Source organism: Priapulus caudatus, unplaced genomic scaffold, assembly GCF_000485595.1.
Source record: "Priapulus caudatus unplaced genomic scaffold, Priapulus_caudatus-5.0.1 Scaffold755, whole genome shotgun sequence".
In the NCBI taxonomy this organism is placed as follows: domain Eukaryota; kingdom Metazoa; phylum Priapulida; class Priapulimorpha; order Priapulimorphida; family Priapulidae; genus Priapulus; species Priapulus caudatus.
The window spans coordinates 91,138-105,126 of NW_014577816.1; the positions used below are offsets into that span (position 1 = coordinate 91,138).

Here is a 13,989-nt window from a genome sequence, read left to right on the forward strand (position 1 = left end):
TTTGGCAATCGTTACTGCAGTTTAAGGAAAAATGCCCGTCACGTGACCTTTTGACCTGTAGTGACCTGTAGTGACCTCTTAAGTGACCTCTTAAGTAGGTTAACATTTTTTTTATGGTAGCAATTTCTAAGACGGACCCATTGGTACCAAAATCATTAAAATTGGTTGATTATTAGCAAAGATATGAGTTGTTATGTTATTTATACCCCACATTTTTTAACGGTGTCGCGTCACCCACCCTTGTCTATAAAATGGCTTCTAGCACAAAACTGATACCACAATTTGAGACTACATAGTACCTGGGGGTGTTCTAGGGGGTCTATTCGACCATCCTGTGAAGTCAAACCTTAGATGTAGTGACTGTTGAACGAAACGAAAATGTCAAGGTTCATGCTCCTGGACTAACAAGATATTTTGCTTGTCCTGCAAAATTTTTGCTTGTCCAGATTAATAACATAGAAATATAGTAAATGTGTAATACATTTAATCAAATAAAATTTTAGACCCAATATCTTACTTTGTATTTTTAATACGGTTCATTAACAGTTCAAATTAAACCAGAAGTGACGAATTTTGTCGGGTTGTATCTAAAAGACTAATCGAAAATACGAAACGAACTGCAAAAATGGCGGTGGCCAGTGATGGTAGAAAATGATGAAAAATTGCTCTAAAAAGTTGCTCTAAAAAGCTGCTTGTCCACTGAAGCTGCTTGGAATGTATCACACTAGTGAAACACATAACACAAACTATATTGACTGCTACATATATAAACATGCCATGTACATTCACAGTCTACTGGACAGGTCTACTTGTCTTCTGTGAAAATGGACAAGGGAGGACATACGGATAGCCCTTATTTCGAGTATGGCAGCATTGTGATAAACCTTACCTTATGGCCATGCTCCCAAATGTTTTTGGTCACTATTAAGTGCATATATTAGCTGTTATATATATATATATAGCTGTTAGCATATATGTGGTTTATATTACAATATAATAAAACACTGAAAAATGAAAGTAGATCAAATTGATTTATAGTTGTTGTGGAAAAATCTGTCAAGTCATCATGGGGGTTTTTCTAGTTTGACTTGTTTGACTTATTTGTTGCAATGTGTGAAGCTGTTAACATTCTTTTAGATTGTTTAGGTATTTTGTGCGTGCCCGTGTCCTTGCTCCCACCATATAAATAATAATAATAATAATAATAATATTAATAATAATAATAGGTTTCACCTGTTAAGTATTTCAATATATGACACTGCGCAAAGAATGCTATTGCATCCAAGTATGAATGTGTGATTTTTGAATACGAATCTATTAGCTAATTAGGTTTTTTCTGTTTGCACAGAGTTATAAGCTAATTATGCACCATATTAATTACTGTTTGGTGTATAAATGAGTTTGTAAAAATTTATTATTGACGTTGTTCATTATCCTCAATATCGAAATATGTAATGTTGGATTTAAGGCAAATTTTTGTAATTGAGGCAAATATGCATTGGAATGTATCATTACACAGGGGCGGATCCAGAAGGTTTTGGTGACCAGTTTCCATAGATCTAGTCACAGTTAGGGGGGTCCGGGGGCATGCCCCCCCCCGGGAATTTTTTACAAATTAGGCTATATTTGGTGCATTCTGGTGAATTTTGAGGGCCAATTCTGAAGATGCCCAGCCTGTGACCAGTTTTTGGAAACCGGTGCAAACCGGCCTAAATCCGCGCCTGTTACACGCATTACATTTGCAGAACAACTTCTTTGACAAGTTAACTGCTGACATGGATCTCAAGAATAACCTCATTGTGAGCACTCAAAACAGGTAATGTGTACATTTTTAACTAAATGCATGCCAAGCCTGCTAGAAAATTATGCTGTACATATTGCTGGTTCCCTTGCAAGTTTGTTGAAGAGATTCTTAAACGGCATTATGCAACCATCTTGTCATTTATGAAATAACCAGTGTGTGTATAGAGTATGAAGTTATTTGTATGTTGTTGCCTTTTTTAACAGAAACTGTGGTTATTTAACAAGAAAGCTGTGCTATGCTACATTCAGCCTACAGAGAAAGTGTAGTCACAGGTATCCAAAACTCAACAAAACTGTGCTGGAAAATGAGAGAGTACTCGAAGCAATACACTATGCTGCATGTGAAGATGATAATGGTATGTCACCATATTTAGTATGTTGCATTATTATAGAGGATGAGCCCTTGCACCACTCTCTGCCTTTACATAAAGGTACTTGTTCTGATATCAGAGCCATGCAAGAGTAGTTTAATTGAGGGTATTCGAGGCTTTCTCATTCGATATTTTACTAAAGTAATACAAGCATGTTTCATTTTACATTACATTTATTCCATTTTGACTGATACTATTATTAACTCATTAGTGATGAATTCTGTTTATTGTGAGACCTATTACATGGTTCCTGTGTATATTATTATTGTAGAGATTAAAACATCACATGCTAGTGCTGTGAAGACACACAAAAAGAGAGCAAAAGAGGTGCTAACAAAAATGGCTGCTGCTATATCTTCAGCTTGGATCAGGTGTGTATTTGGTTGTGGAAAAGGTTCTCTTTAGAAGTCCATCATACCAGATAAAATACAGATAACAAATCTGTTATCGTGGGCTTGTGATCCAATATATTGTCTTTTACATGATTCTGTATTGCAAAAAAAGCATTACATGGCAGGTAGGCAGAATGTTTTTAAAATATTAAAAAAATGCTGTCCATAAGTATAATTATGTAATGTATAACTATAACTGGATGTTGTATATTATAGCCGCGTTCACACGTAGCAAGAAATCCGGTATTTAGCGTTCACACGAGGCAAAATACGAGGCCCAAGAAATACGGTATCTAAACAGATCCGGTATTTCATGTAAATACGAGGCTTCCCAGACCCCGAATAATTTGCCGTGCTAGAGAAATACCGGATTTCTTGGACCGCGCATTTCCTCGTGTGAACGCTAAATACCGGATTTCTGGAGCCGCGTATTTTATAGACTGGTCCGCGCTCGACAGTTCCAGTGTAACGCGAGTGGAACTGTCGAGCGCGGACCAGTCTACGAATTTTATCGGCAGTTGGTGCGCATTGCATTGTTTATTTCGCATTGTTTGCTTGATTGTTACTAAGCAGCTCGCAGCTCGCAGCTCGCAAATACCGTATTTCTGGAGCCGCGAATCAGCGTGTGAACGCTCAGCCGCGTATTTGTCTCAGATACGGTATTTCGCAAATCCTGTATTTCAGAAATACGAAATCTCGTGAGAACGAGGCTTATGCTAAATGAATATTTTTTCTTGGCCAACCTTTTTGACACCCCTTACACCAGATACCATTGATAGTACACCAATAATATTTTATTACTTTCATTGTCGTAATGTAGGTTAACAGGCTGGGTACTGCTGAGGGTGTTCAACCACATGCTAGACAGCATACAAGTTCATCAGGGCCAAATGGAAATGGTGAAGAAAGCAGCAAAAAGCAATATTCCAGTGGTATGCATGTTTCATACCGAGACCTTTACTATATCTCCCTGAGATGGATATATATATGACAATATGTGTGTCGTGTGTCTCCGTTCAAATATATTATTCTGGTCAAGCAACATAACATTTTGCAAAGTAAAAATCTTCTACACATGGTAGCTGTAGTGACACACATAGGTATACCAGGGAAAAAATAAATTTATTTTTCGGGGGCTACTTTTCAAGCTCACATGCATGAAAATAGCACTCTAAAATTTGGTTTGCATTGAACTCTATGCAAATTTCCGGGGGCTCTTTTTGGCATTTCCGGGGCTCTTTTTGGCATTTCCGGGGCTCTTTTTGGCATTTCGGGGGCTAAATCGCCCCGAGCCCCCGTGTATTTTTTTCACTGAGGTATACTTTGCTATATTTGTGAAAAGGTGATGAGCACCCAAAATGAAGTTTATATAGTTTTGTCATCTTTACGTTTTTATTGTGTTTTACAGATATTCCTCCCATTGCATAAAAGCCACTTGGACTATCTCTTGCTGACGTTCATTCTGTTCTTACATGACATTAAGGCTCCACATGTTGCTGCAGGTGACAACCTCAGTATTCCCGTGTTCAGGTAAGCCCACTTTAACATGGTTAAGCACCATGCTAGCTAAGAAGCGGAAATTAAATTATTGTTATGAGTTTTTTGCCATATTAGTGTGAGTATACTATCAAGATAATGATAATTTTTGGTCCTAAATAGTTACAGGGGGGAAAGATTCCTGAGTTGGTTTAGAAAATTGGTTACTGTGTTCATCATATGTGTATTATTTGAAAAGAACTGCAATTATGCTATTAGTGTTATAGCAATGCATGTAACATATGTGTATATATAATTAACAAAATTTATTAGAAACAGTTAATTGTTTTATATGGTTTTTATTTAATAGAAACATATTTGTTTTTTTGAGTCTTATAATAATATTGACATAATTGTTGTATACAGTTTTAAGTATTAAGAGAAAATATTAAGCAGCTTGCATTGTTGTGGTTAGTGGTTCTATTGTCATTAATTTTCAATGATCACATGTTCTAGGTATATCCTGCGTTCACTTGGTGGATTTTTCATCAAAAGGAAGTTGGACCCTCATTATGGCAAGAAAGATATTGTCTACAGAGCTCTGCTACATACGGTAGGAGTATTTGTTTTGGCAAAATGGTGAAATCAGTGATCCCATTAAATACCATGGTATGCACATGTTTTTTTTTATCAAAAGTTAAGGTTGGATAAAACTACTCTTCCTCTACAGTACATGGCAGAATTGCTGAGACGGGGCCAGTATGTCGAGTTCTTCATAGAAGGTGGGAGGACACGCAGTGGCAAAGCCGGTGCACCAAAGGCGGGGCTTATGTCTGTTGTCATTGACACATTCATCGATGGTAAGCTGTTTCACTACGTTTCCATGTTACTGAAGCTAGTTTGCTATACTGAATGTATTCATTTCATGTTTCAATGCAAAACAGTTTAGATTTTGCTGTAGTTAAGTTCAAGACATGCTGCAACGACAAACGCACAACCGTAATGTTCAGTGTTAAAATCGCAGTCCCTGACACAGCCATATATTGCAGGTGGGTCAAACCTCGTCTCCTTTCTGACTACATAATAGCTGACATTTAAGGTTTACCATTGATTTTGGGTTACTGTGCTAAGGATAGCCAAATGTTTTATTTAATATCGTGGAACTATGTCTCTGGAAATCAGAAACGGAATTTTTTCGTTAATAGTGTTTTCACCAGACATTATCACATGATTCTAATTTTCTTAAATGTCTTCAAATTTTACGGTTGGTTGTTGTCGCTGTAGTGTGTCTTGACCTGTACTTGTGCAAGAAAGAGTAATGGCAGTGTGGACATCACTCGTGAGTATCATTCATGTTCACTAGCTTTGCATGTTTGCTCAGGAATTGTATTCTTGTAGTAGAGCTATAATTTTTCTACACTGATAACAATCACTACAGATAGTATTGCTCTCTATCCGTCAATATATTACTATATAAGAAAATCTAATTAAATATTTGTTTTTTCAATAAATTTATTTCTTGCAGGAACTGTCACAGATGCATACTTGATTCCGGTTAGCATCACATATGAGAAGGTTCTTGATGGAGAGTTTATACGGGAGAATATGGTGGGTGCCTTCAATGCAGTTAGTAAATGCCTAATAAAATAAAAGTGACATAGCAGAATGCCCATTTACGATTTACTTAAGATTTTATATGATATGTACCACAGTGGACTAATGTATTGTCACTTGAATATGATGTGTAAGAAATGTGTTACACGTTATGATCATATTGTTTTTCAGGGTTCAAAGAAAGTGCCAGAGACTTTTTGGGGTGCAGTGAAAGCAATATGGAGAGTGCTCAAAACCAATTATGGGCACGTGCGAGTGACGTTTTGCCAGCCCTTCTCCCTACAGGTTTGGAAACTGTTGTACATGTGTGTAAATAGTGTTGTTGTAGTTATCTATTACTTGTGTTATGCTTGTTGAATGCTTGGGAGTCTGCTCAGCATCCTTTTGAAATTAACGTTTTGTTTGTCGCATCTACTCTAAGTATGCTACTCAGTTCAGTACTTAGAAAACTTGGTCGCATATAAGTGTCAAACCATGGTGGTGCTATTATTTTCATCAGCTAACTCATATATTGTACTTTATAATGGTAGTATGTTTTAGTAATGTAAATCTCACCATACCTGTTATAACCGGATGTTCCATGTTATATAAGCACATTGTTAGTTACAATTTATTAGCTCATCTGACGTAGTCCGGTGCAGCTTGTAGAATCGCATGATTGTCCGTCCGTCCGGCTGTCCGTCCGTCTGTTCGTCCGTCAACAGTTGGGCACAAATCTTAACCGCTCGACGTACGGTCACGATATTCGGGACGTGGGGGGGTAATCCGAAAACGAGTTGGGATGTCGAAGCTGGGGGTCAAAGATTAATGGTCAAGAGGTGTAAAAGAAGGGGGAACATTCCCTCCTTAACTTAAGGTATAGGGAGGAAATGCAGAATTGCGGCACAAATCTAAACGGCTTGACCTAGGCTCGTGATAGTCGGTGTATAGCATCATGGTAGGAAAAGCCATCACTGTGCTGAAATTGGAGGTCACAGGTCAAAGGTCAATGGGGCACAGGGCAGATTTTCTGAGGACATGGTCTGACGGAGCGATTGAAAAACTTTTTTGTTTCAGCGGTGTCCTAGCATTTTTATGGCTTTATTGAAAGGACCATGAAATGTACTTTCCGCAGACATGCGAAGAGTAAGTGTCGGATAACCTTTTGACCCTCAAGAGGAGGGTTAAACATGGATTTGTTTACTGTTAGAAAGAATTTGACTGCCGGGTTTGCTAGTAGAATCTATACATGCCTGGATGTATGAGGCTACAATGTCACAGTGAAATTTCAAAAGCTAAATTTGGTTGAAGAAGGTTTACGCTCCTTAAATCGTATAATTTCTATGGCATTCTGTACTGTCAGTGTGTTACATGTAACTTATGCCACTGCCAGTGGCCACCGCCAGTGCATGTGGTGGTGACAGTACTGTGTAGTTTTTGCCTGCGTTAATTAGTTACAGGTGGCAGCTCTCTATTTCGGCCTGTAGGCTTGCGTAGGTAAATGGATGAGTGCTTACCTATTCTGTCTTGCAAATAGTTGTTGCTACTACGTACGATGGGAGCTTCTATCTTTAATCTTAAGACACTTAAACGTACGCGCCATCTCGTGGCAACTTTCATAACGATCCCAACAAACAATCCATCGAGAAGGTTCCTGATACATTCCCTGTGCCTCCCACTGTTTCGGCGCATATGTGAACACATTTGGGACTAACAGGGTTTAATAGAATCCCACCACTCCACCACAGAGTCACCGCAGTAGACGTGAGATGAGCGCTGTCGCTCCGCGGCACTTGTTATAATGATTTTGTGGCAAGTAGTTATGAGATAAATCTTAAATAATAACTAATGAAGCTACCCTGTGATTGTTCTACGCATTTGGATAAGCTATGTATATGGTGAAAGACATTCTGATATAAAAATTACATTATTATGTGCTCAGCATTGGCGTAATAGTTTTTGCAGTCTGTCTTTAGACGAAAACGTGTGTGAGGCTCCATGGTAGTATTTCTTGCTTGCTGTTGGTGTAGTTTGTGTAGTCTTTAGCAGGTGCTTTATGAATATAGTATGGCATTTGATACTACAGGAGTACGTGCAGTCCGTGCAGACGTCATCAGGTCGAGGTGCGTATGAAGCGTCTGTTCTCGGATCTCTCCTGTCATCCCTGCAGAGAAAACGTCCAGGTACACCCTCCGATCCTTCCCTGCATATGTCCCGTATGTTCCCGGTTGGGCATCCTATTAAAAAACCTATCCAGCTTGACTACAGTTCCATTTGCATTGCATTTGTGTACATTGTTGACATGTGCTCTGCTGGTTTGCACTTTTAGTAGGCATTGCCGATTGCAATTTATATGATTTAATTACCACTTGTGGAAGTGGAAGTAGCTAAACAGTTTCATTATTTCTTAATGATGAATCAGATGTTACTATACTAATAATAAAATGGTATGGTAGTATAGCTGAACAGTACAGCCATAGTTTAAAGATGGTCAGTAATGTCAATCATTTATATTATATATCATGCCATATCTTGCCACTGTGCTTCTGTCTACAGATTTATAAGTATGGAGCTCTTGAAGCATAAATATAGTATCTGTAGAAAATACGTCTCTATTGTATGCCAATCCAAACAGATGAAGCATTTGTATGGCTTAACATGTTTTATGACAGGCTTTCTTACGGATGGCGGCATGGGCTTGAAAGATCCCAGTGAATCATCATTATATGGGACTGATGTAGTTGAGGAAGACCAAAGGCAATTGGTTACAAATGTTGCTACACATGTTGTACACGGTTAGTGTTTTTATGGGGTCATCGGGTGTTGCTTTGTGGGAGAAGAGTAGACAGAGACCAGTGACATTTGCGAGGTGTAGTGCAAATCTAAATGTTTTTGCTGTCTATCAGGTTAACTCATAACTGTTCTGTTTAAACAATAAGGAGAGCTATATTTTGAATGAGCCTCAGTTTTTATTTATTCATTTGTATTGAAAAATTTGATATTTAGACTTATTTGACATGTTCTCTGTTTAATTTAGCTGCAGTGCATGCAAGTGCAGTGATGAGCACTAATCTACTAGCGTTTCTACTTCTGGTGAATTATCGAAAGGTATTTATAATAATTTTTATAAATAATTAAAATGCATTCTTGTACATAATGCTGTTTCATATACAAAACGTGGCACGTTTTTATGTAAATTTTAGTCTACATAATTTTACAGTGTAAAATGTGTGTTATATTTATACATCACTAATATTTCATTGAACGATGTTTTGTCTACAAGAAGTACGTGTGTTATCTACTAAAACTAATTGTCAAATATTAAATATTGCAATCATTTCCTCTTAAATTAATGCATAGGAAACATATGTGGCATTTCAATGAGCATAATTCAAACCTAATTTAACTGGTAATATGAATTAATCATGGTGTATTGGTCTCCAATAAGTATTCACAACCAAAGCTGTCTGAAAGGTTCTGCATATAAATTGTGTAGCCTCAATAGTCGGAAAGCTCTGCATATATTAGCCATATAATACTGAATTGTGCAAGAAATACGGTGAGTGTAGTCTAATGCATTTTTATAGACAACTCTAACTATAAAAAGTATGTATGAACAGAATTACGCTTTGCATCTTACATGTTTAGGGTATGTAAATAGTATCATTGTATGAAATTTACACAGGAATACCTTTTCTCATGCACACGTTACCTCTGCCGGTTGTTTTTATTTTCCGCCATCCAGACATTGATGTTTTGAGCAAAACGCAACTAAGTAGCTAAGTATAATATATAATAATGTCTTGCAGGGGGTCAGCATGAAGGAGCTAGTTAGAAGCTTTGACTGGGTGAAGGAAGAGGTCTTATTCCTGGATCGAGATTTAGGCTTCTCAGGGGAAACTACTGCAGTGATTGCACATGCTCTATCTATTTTGGACAATCACTTGGTAAGATTTTAATTTTCTGACAGCTTCATAAGTTATGTGGTGCAGTCATTACACCTGCCATAGCATCCTGTAATTTTGTGATATCTTTTTTTGCAATTAAATAATCAGACAATATCACATATTTACCCTATTTACTAGGATATAGTACCATTAGTACAGTTACCCTTACCTTGTAGTTACTCATGACAGAACGTTTGTAAAAATGCTTCTTATAGATGTTTTAAAGAATAATTGGGTAGCATAGTTGAACTAATGTCTATACCTATGTCAACAGGTCAACAAGGCATCTTCTGTGCAGTGTGAACAAACGAACAATAACATCGAGAACTGGCGACTTTCCCCCAATCTATCACTGCCGGATGTGTTTGGATTGACGTATTATGCTAATTCAGTCACATCCGTCTTTCTGATAGAAAGCGTAATAGGTAAACTAGTTTCTGCCATTTGACACATCTTGTGCTTATTATGGCCAACTATTCTTGGGTTGATTTAAAATTCTGGCGTGATTATCCCTTGAAATTAGATGAAGTTTGTACACCCTGCACATAATCCATTCTCAGCATCCAGATTTAAAGTGATTACGTCACCGTAAATAGTAAAACTAAAAAACATTTCCACTTTTTCACAAAATGTAAGTAATTCTGTTCACCTTTTATGGTTAAATTGCTGCATTATACTTCCTATTTTACTATATTGTTCGATGTAAACATACACTCGTGACTCATACATAGACCATAGCAAGCAATTAATGTCAGGATCATTTAATATCAAATCGTCCAGGTTTTTTTGGATTTTTAACTAGTTGAGAAACAATCTTATCAGATAAGAATTTGACGATACATTTAGTCCTGTTAGTACACTTACTTTTAATGTAAAAAAGTGAAAACAAAAATTTTACAAATATACACCATAGAAAATTCATGACGTAGTCAATTTAAATAGAAATGTTAATGAGCCAGGTACATTAAATAATTGTACGTAAGGTCAATGCTGCACTGACGTAGCTGTTATACCGAAAGAATTCTTATCGGCAGGAGTAGATAATAGGGAAGGAGTGTGATATCAATAAACAAGGGAAATTCGTCATTTACTAGCCTTATAATACCTACGATTTACTACGCGTAACTCATCCAACTTGAGCTCAAATCGGACACAGTACATTCGCCTAGCATCGTGCGAAATCGTTTCCTCGTATACACCCGCAATCCGGAGATACAGACTAAAACGTACGACACGATTCTCCATTCTTTGGCCATCAATCCAAAACCATTGCGCGCCTCTAATTCAAACAAAAGGCAGCTACCTAACCACAGCTTGCTAACTCGGCGGGCAATGTGGCTCGCTGGGAGATTTGAGCCCGATCAGCTGCTGCTGATTGCGGTTGGCGTGCGTGCGTGAAGGCATGCCAGGTATGTGCAGAGGTGGCCTGTGTAGCTGTGTACCAGGTCAAAGGTTATTCGCCGAGTGTTGATGCCTAATCTCCCAGCGAGCCACATGCTTCGCCAAGTTAGCAATAGCGCGTTAGGTAGCTGCCTTTTGTTTGAATTAGAGGCGCGCAATGGCTTTGGATTGATGGCCAAAGAATGGAGAATCGTGTCGTGTGTTTTAGTCTGTATCTCTGGATTGCGGGTGTATACGAGGAAACGATTTCGCACGATGCCAGGCGAATGTACTGTGTCCGATTTGAGCTCAAGTTGGATGAGTTACGCGTAGTAAATCGTAGGTATTATAAGGCTAGTAAATGACGAATTTCCCTTGTTTATTGATGTCACACTCCTTCCCTATTATCTACTCCTGTTATCGGTGATATATTAGATCAAACGAGCAGGCTGTTTTCAAGGGAATTTGATTTTCCAGTGAATGCTGTACTGGCACTAAGCAGGGAGCAGTGTTCTTACATCAAAGAGGACTCCGTTGTACTGCCCAAGCAGAGACTTATCCGCATGGCTACCCAACTCTGCTCTCTTCTACAATTTGAGTTTATCTTTACCCCAGTAAGCCTGCAATAAAATACACAATTATTTCATTTCCAATGATAACCGTCTCTCTGCTAAATTTTATGTGTGAATAGATGTTAAAATTTGCGTAATAATTTTAAAAGCTGATTGCTGTCGTTTTCACTTTAATAAATTGTATGTCTGTGCAGTCAAATCGTCGTTTCGGGTTTAGCGTTTTATTGAACATTGTATGATTTTGTATTGCAGCCATGTACCAGTCTACAAACACAGCTGCTAGATGGATTGGATAGACTCGTGGCATCTGAGGTGCTTTCAGAAGAGGTAAAATAATTCTAACAATATCTCTTTTATACAGAGAATTCTAATATAAATATAGTATAAATTAGATATCATCTGTTTTTAACATATATTTTGCGTATTACTCTGAGAGAAAATATCGGCAGTTTACGTTATAAGATTGTTTTGTGTGTATAACCACAGATTTTTGGAAAGTCTTGCCATCGATTTAATTAGTTAGGAAACTTGTACACACTTCGGTGTTAGATCTTATCGGACATAATTTTCCCATGTATGTAACGCATTTGCAGTTAATATATTACAAGTTACACTTGTGAAGAGAAATGTCTCTAACTGTAGCTGGTAGTGAAGTCGCGTCATGCAGATGAGGCCTGGACAGGAAACAGTGGTTTCTGCTGGGATTCAAGCTCAGATGAGGATGATGACGCCAATACCGTGGCTACGAAAGATGCTCTTGATGACAGAATTATTGTAAGCTCCCAGATTGTAGAGATCCTTAATGCGCATTGCAAATAGGTAGCAAAAGCAAGGAGTGATATCAGTTATGTTTGGCCTGTTGGTTTCCTTCTCTCGCAATCTGCACTTTTTGAAACTGGGAACTAACGTTTGAGGCTCAACTATAAAATGGCTTTTGCTGTATTTAAGTTTTTATTGTCTTTATATTAGTAGAGTGTTAGGTTTAAACTATTTGCCTGCTATATGAAGAATATAATAGGACTTGTTGATCTATACGATCAAGAAGTTAGCATATTAAAAAGTTTTATCTAGTAAACACTTGGGATGTCCGAATTTTAATTTCTGGGAATACTTTCTTTACACGAAGCTAAAGATGGCAAGTAATGGTGGGCAAGCCAAGTTGCACTTCCTGGAGAATGTCCTGCAGTCTTTGATCGAGACATACTGCATAGCTGCTGCTGCCCTTCCGCACCTTCTTGGTACCACAATGACAGGTACTTGAGGTCTCTATATGAGACAGTGAACTTGGGTTGATGTATGAGCGGCCAACTTTTGTTATGTAGATTCTTCCATGATCAGATTTGTACTAGGGTATAGGTATGTTCACGATACTTCCCGGGCGTTTTCTTCATTTCACTTTTGGTGTTAATTTATATTTTATGAGGTAAGAATCTGTGGCAAAGTTCGTTGTTGAGTGTTATATACCAAAGGCATTTATACACATATTTCGCAACTATCAATACAGATGAGCTTACACAATGTAAAATTATAAAATTGTTAAAAGAAAAACCGTGAGAAATCTGAGTACTTGACCATCAGATTGTTATATATGTTCATTATTTACAGAGAACAACTTTCAGCAACGCCTACAAAAATTGGCGATAGAACGAGTGGAGCGAGGACAGACCAGCTATCCTGAGTCGGTCTCCATGGACACACTGAGGAACTGCACACGTCTTTTTGAAAAGCAGAATGTAATTGCCCTGTACTATCTCGACACTCAACGAATGCTCGAACTTGATGTGATGTACGACACGGAAGTTGCCCTCGCTGAATACCTTCATGTGATAGAACTATTCAGAAGCTCGAGGTCTAATTACAAGGTATGTAGTGATACGGATGTAACTGCGAGATCGTGAGGTTTAAAGTCACTTAAGCTGGGGGCTGTGTTAATTGTTAAGAGCCAGCTAAATTTGTGTTCTATAATTAATATATTTGAAATGGGAAAAGGCAAAATGACAAGATTCGCAGGCATGTTATTCAAAGGTTGTGTTCACAGTAGGTTTGCGAGATGTTGGATATTATTTACCAACGTTTGGCTGCTATGTCAATTCTAGAATGGAAAACTTTGTCAGATTATTTTGCACGTTCTCAAACACAAACGTGAGCCTTGTGATCAACAACATTATTCAAAGTAAGTAAAGGCTACATATGTTTCAAAGCGCGAGAAAGAAAGTCGGGTGTGCGTTGGTTCATTCATTTGTATTGATATTGATTTGAAGATAATTGTAACTATGTATCTTAAATAGAGGAAACCGACACTTAATGGTTAGGAGAGACTATAGTGATGTTGTGTTATACATTCATAAAGTGTAATGTATAAAATGACTACTCAACCTATCAGAAAACTATCAGGCCATGTCATATTGTATACCAGGTAGATTCCTGAAGCATGGCTCCATGTCCAAAGCCAATG

At 37.8% G+C, this 13,989-nt stretch overlaps 1 protein-coding gene across 5 annotated transcripts in view; it reads left to right on the forward strand.

The window, feature by feature from the left end:
• The window catches only part of LOC106813319 (glycerol-3-phosphate acyltransferase 1, mitochondrial-like), a 33,391-nt gene extending 19,684 nt beyond the window's left edge, over positions 1 to 13,707 (forward strand). For all 5 annotated transcript variants that reach the window (XM_014817429.1, XM_014817433.1, XM_014817430.1 and 2 more), the window contains 19 exons: positions 1,746 to 1,816; positions 2,008 to 2,159; positions 2,446 to 2,545; positions 3,387 to 3,498; positions 3,975 to 4,096; positions 4,559 to 4,655; positions 4,773 to 4,902; positions 5,568 to 5,650; positions 5,828 to 5,941; positions 7,722 to 7,758; positions 8,308 to 8,430; positions 8,673 to 8,743; positions 9,445 to 9,582; positions 9,857 to 10,007; positions 11,440 to 11,576; positions 11,787 to 11,861; positions 12,177 to 12,308; positions 12,661 to 12,787; positions 13,140 to 13,707. In XM_014817429.1, coding sequence (XP_014672915.1) covers positions 1,746 to 1,816; positions 2,008 to 2,159; positions 2,446 to 2,545; positions 3,387 to 3,498; positions 3,975 to 4,096; positions 4,559 to 4,655; positions 4,773 to 4,902; positions 5,568 to 5,650; positions 5,828 to 5,941; positions 7,722 to 7,758; positions 8,308 to 8,430; positions 8,673 to 8,743; positions 9,445 to 9,582; positions 9,857 to 10,007; positions 11,440 to 11,576; positions 11,787 to 11,861; positions 12,177 to 12,308; positions 12,661 to 12,787; positions 13,140 to 13,432 — 2,265 coding nt within the window. In that variant the 3' untranslated portion in view covers positions 13,433 to 13,707. The remainder of the gene's footprint in view (positions 1 to 1,745; positions 1,817 to 2,007; positions 2,160 to 2,445; positions 2,546 to 3,386; positions 3,499 to 3,974; positions 4,097 to 4,558; positions 4,656 to 4,772; positions 4,903 to 5,567; positions 5,651 to 5,827; positions 5,942 to 7,721; positions 7,759 to 8,307; positions 8,431 to 8,672; positions 8,744 to 9,444; positions 9,583 to 9,856; positions 10,008 to 11,439; positions 11,577 to 11,786; positions 11,862 to 12,176; positions 12,309 to 12,660; positions 12,788 to 13,139) is intronic.
• Positions 13,708 to 13,989: the final 282 nt, after the last annotated feature.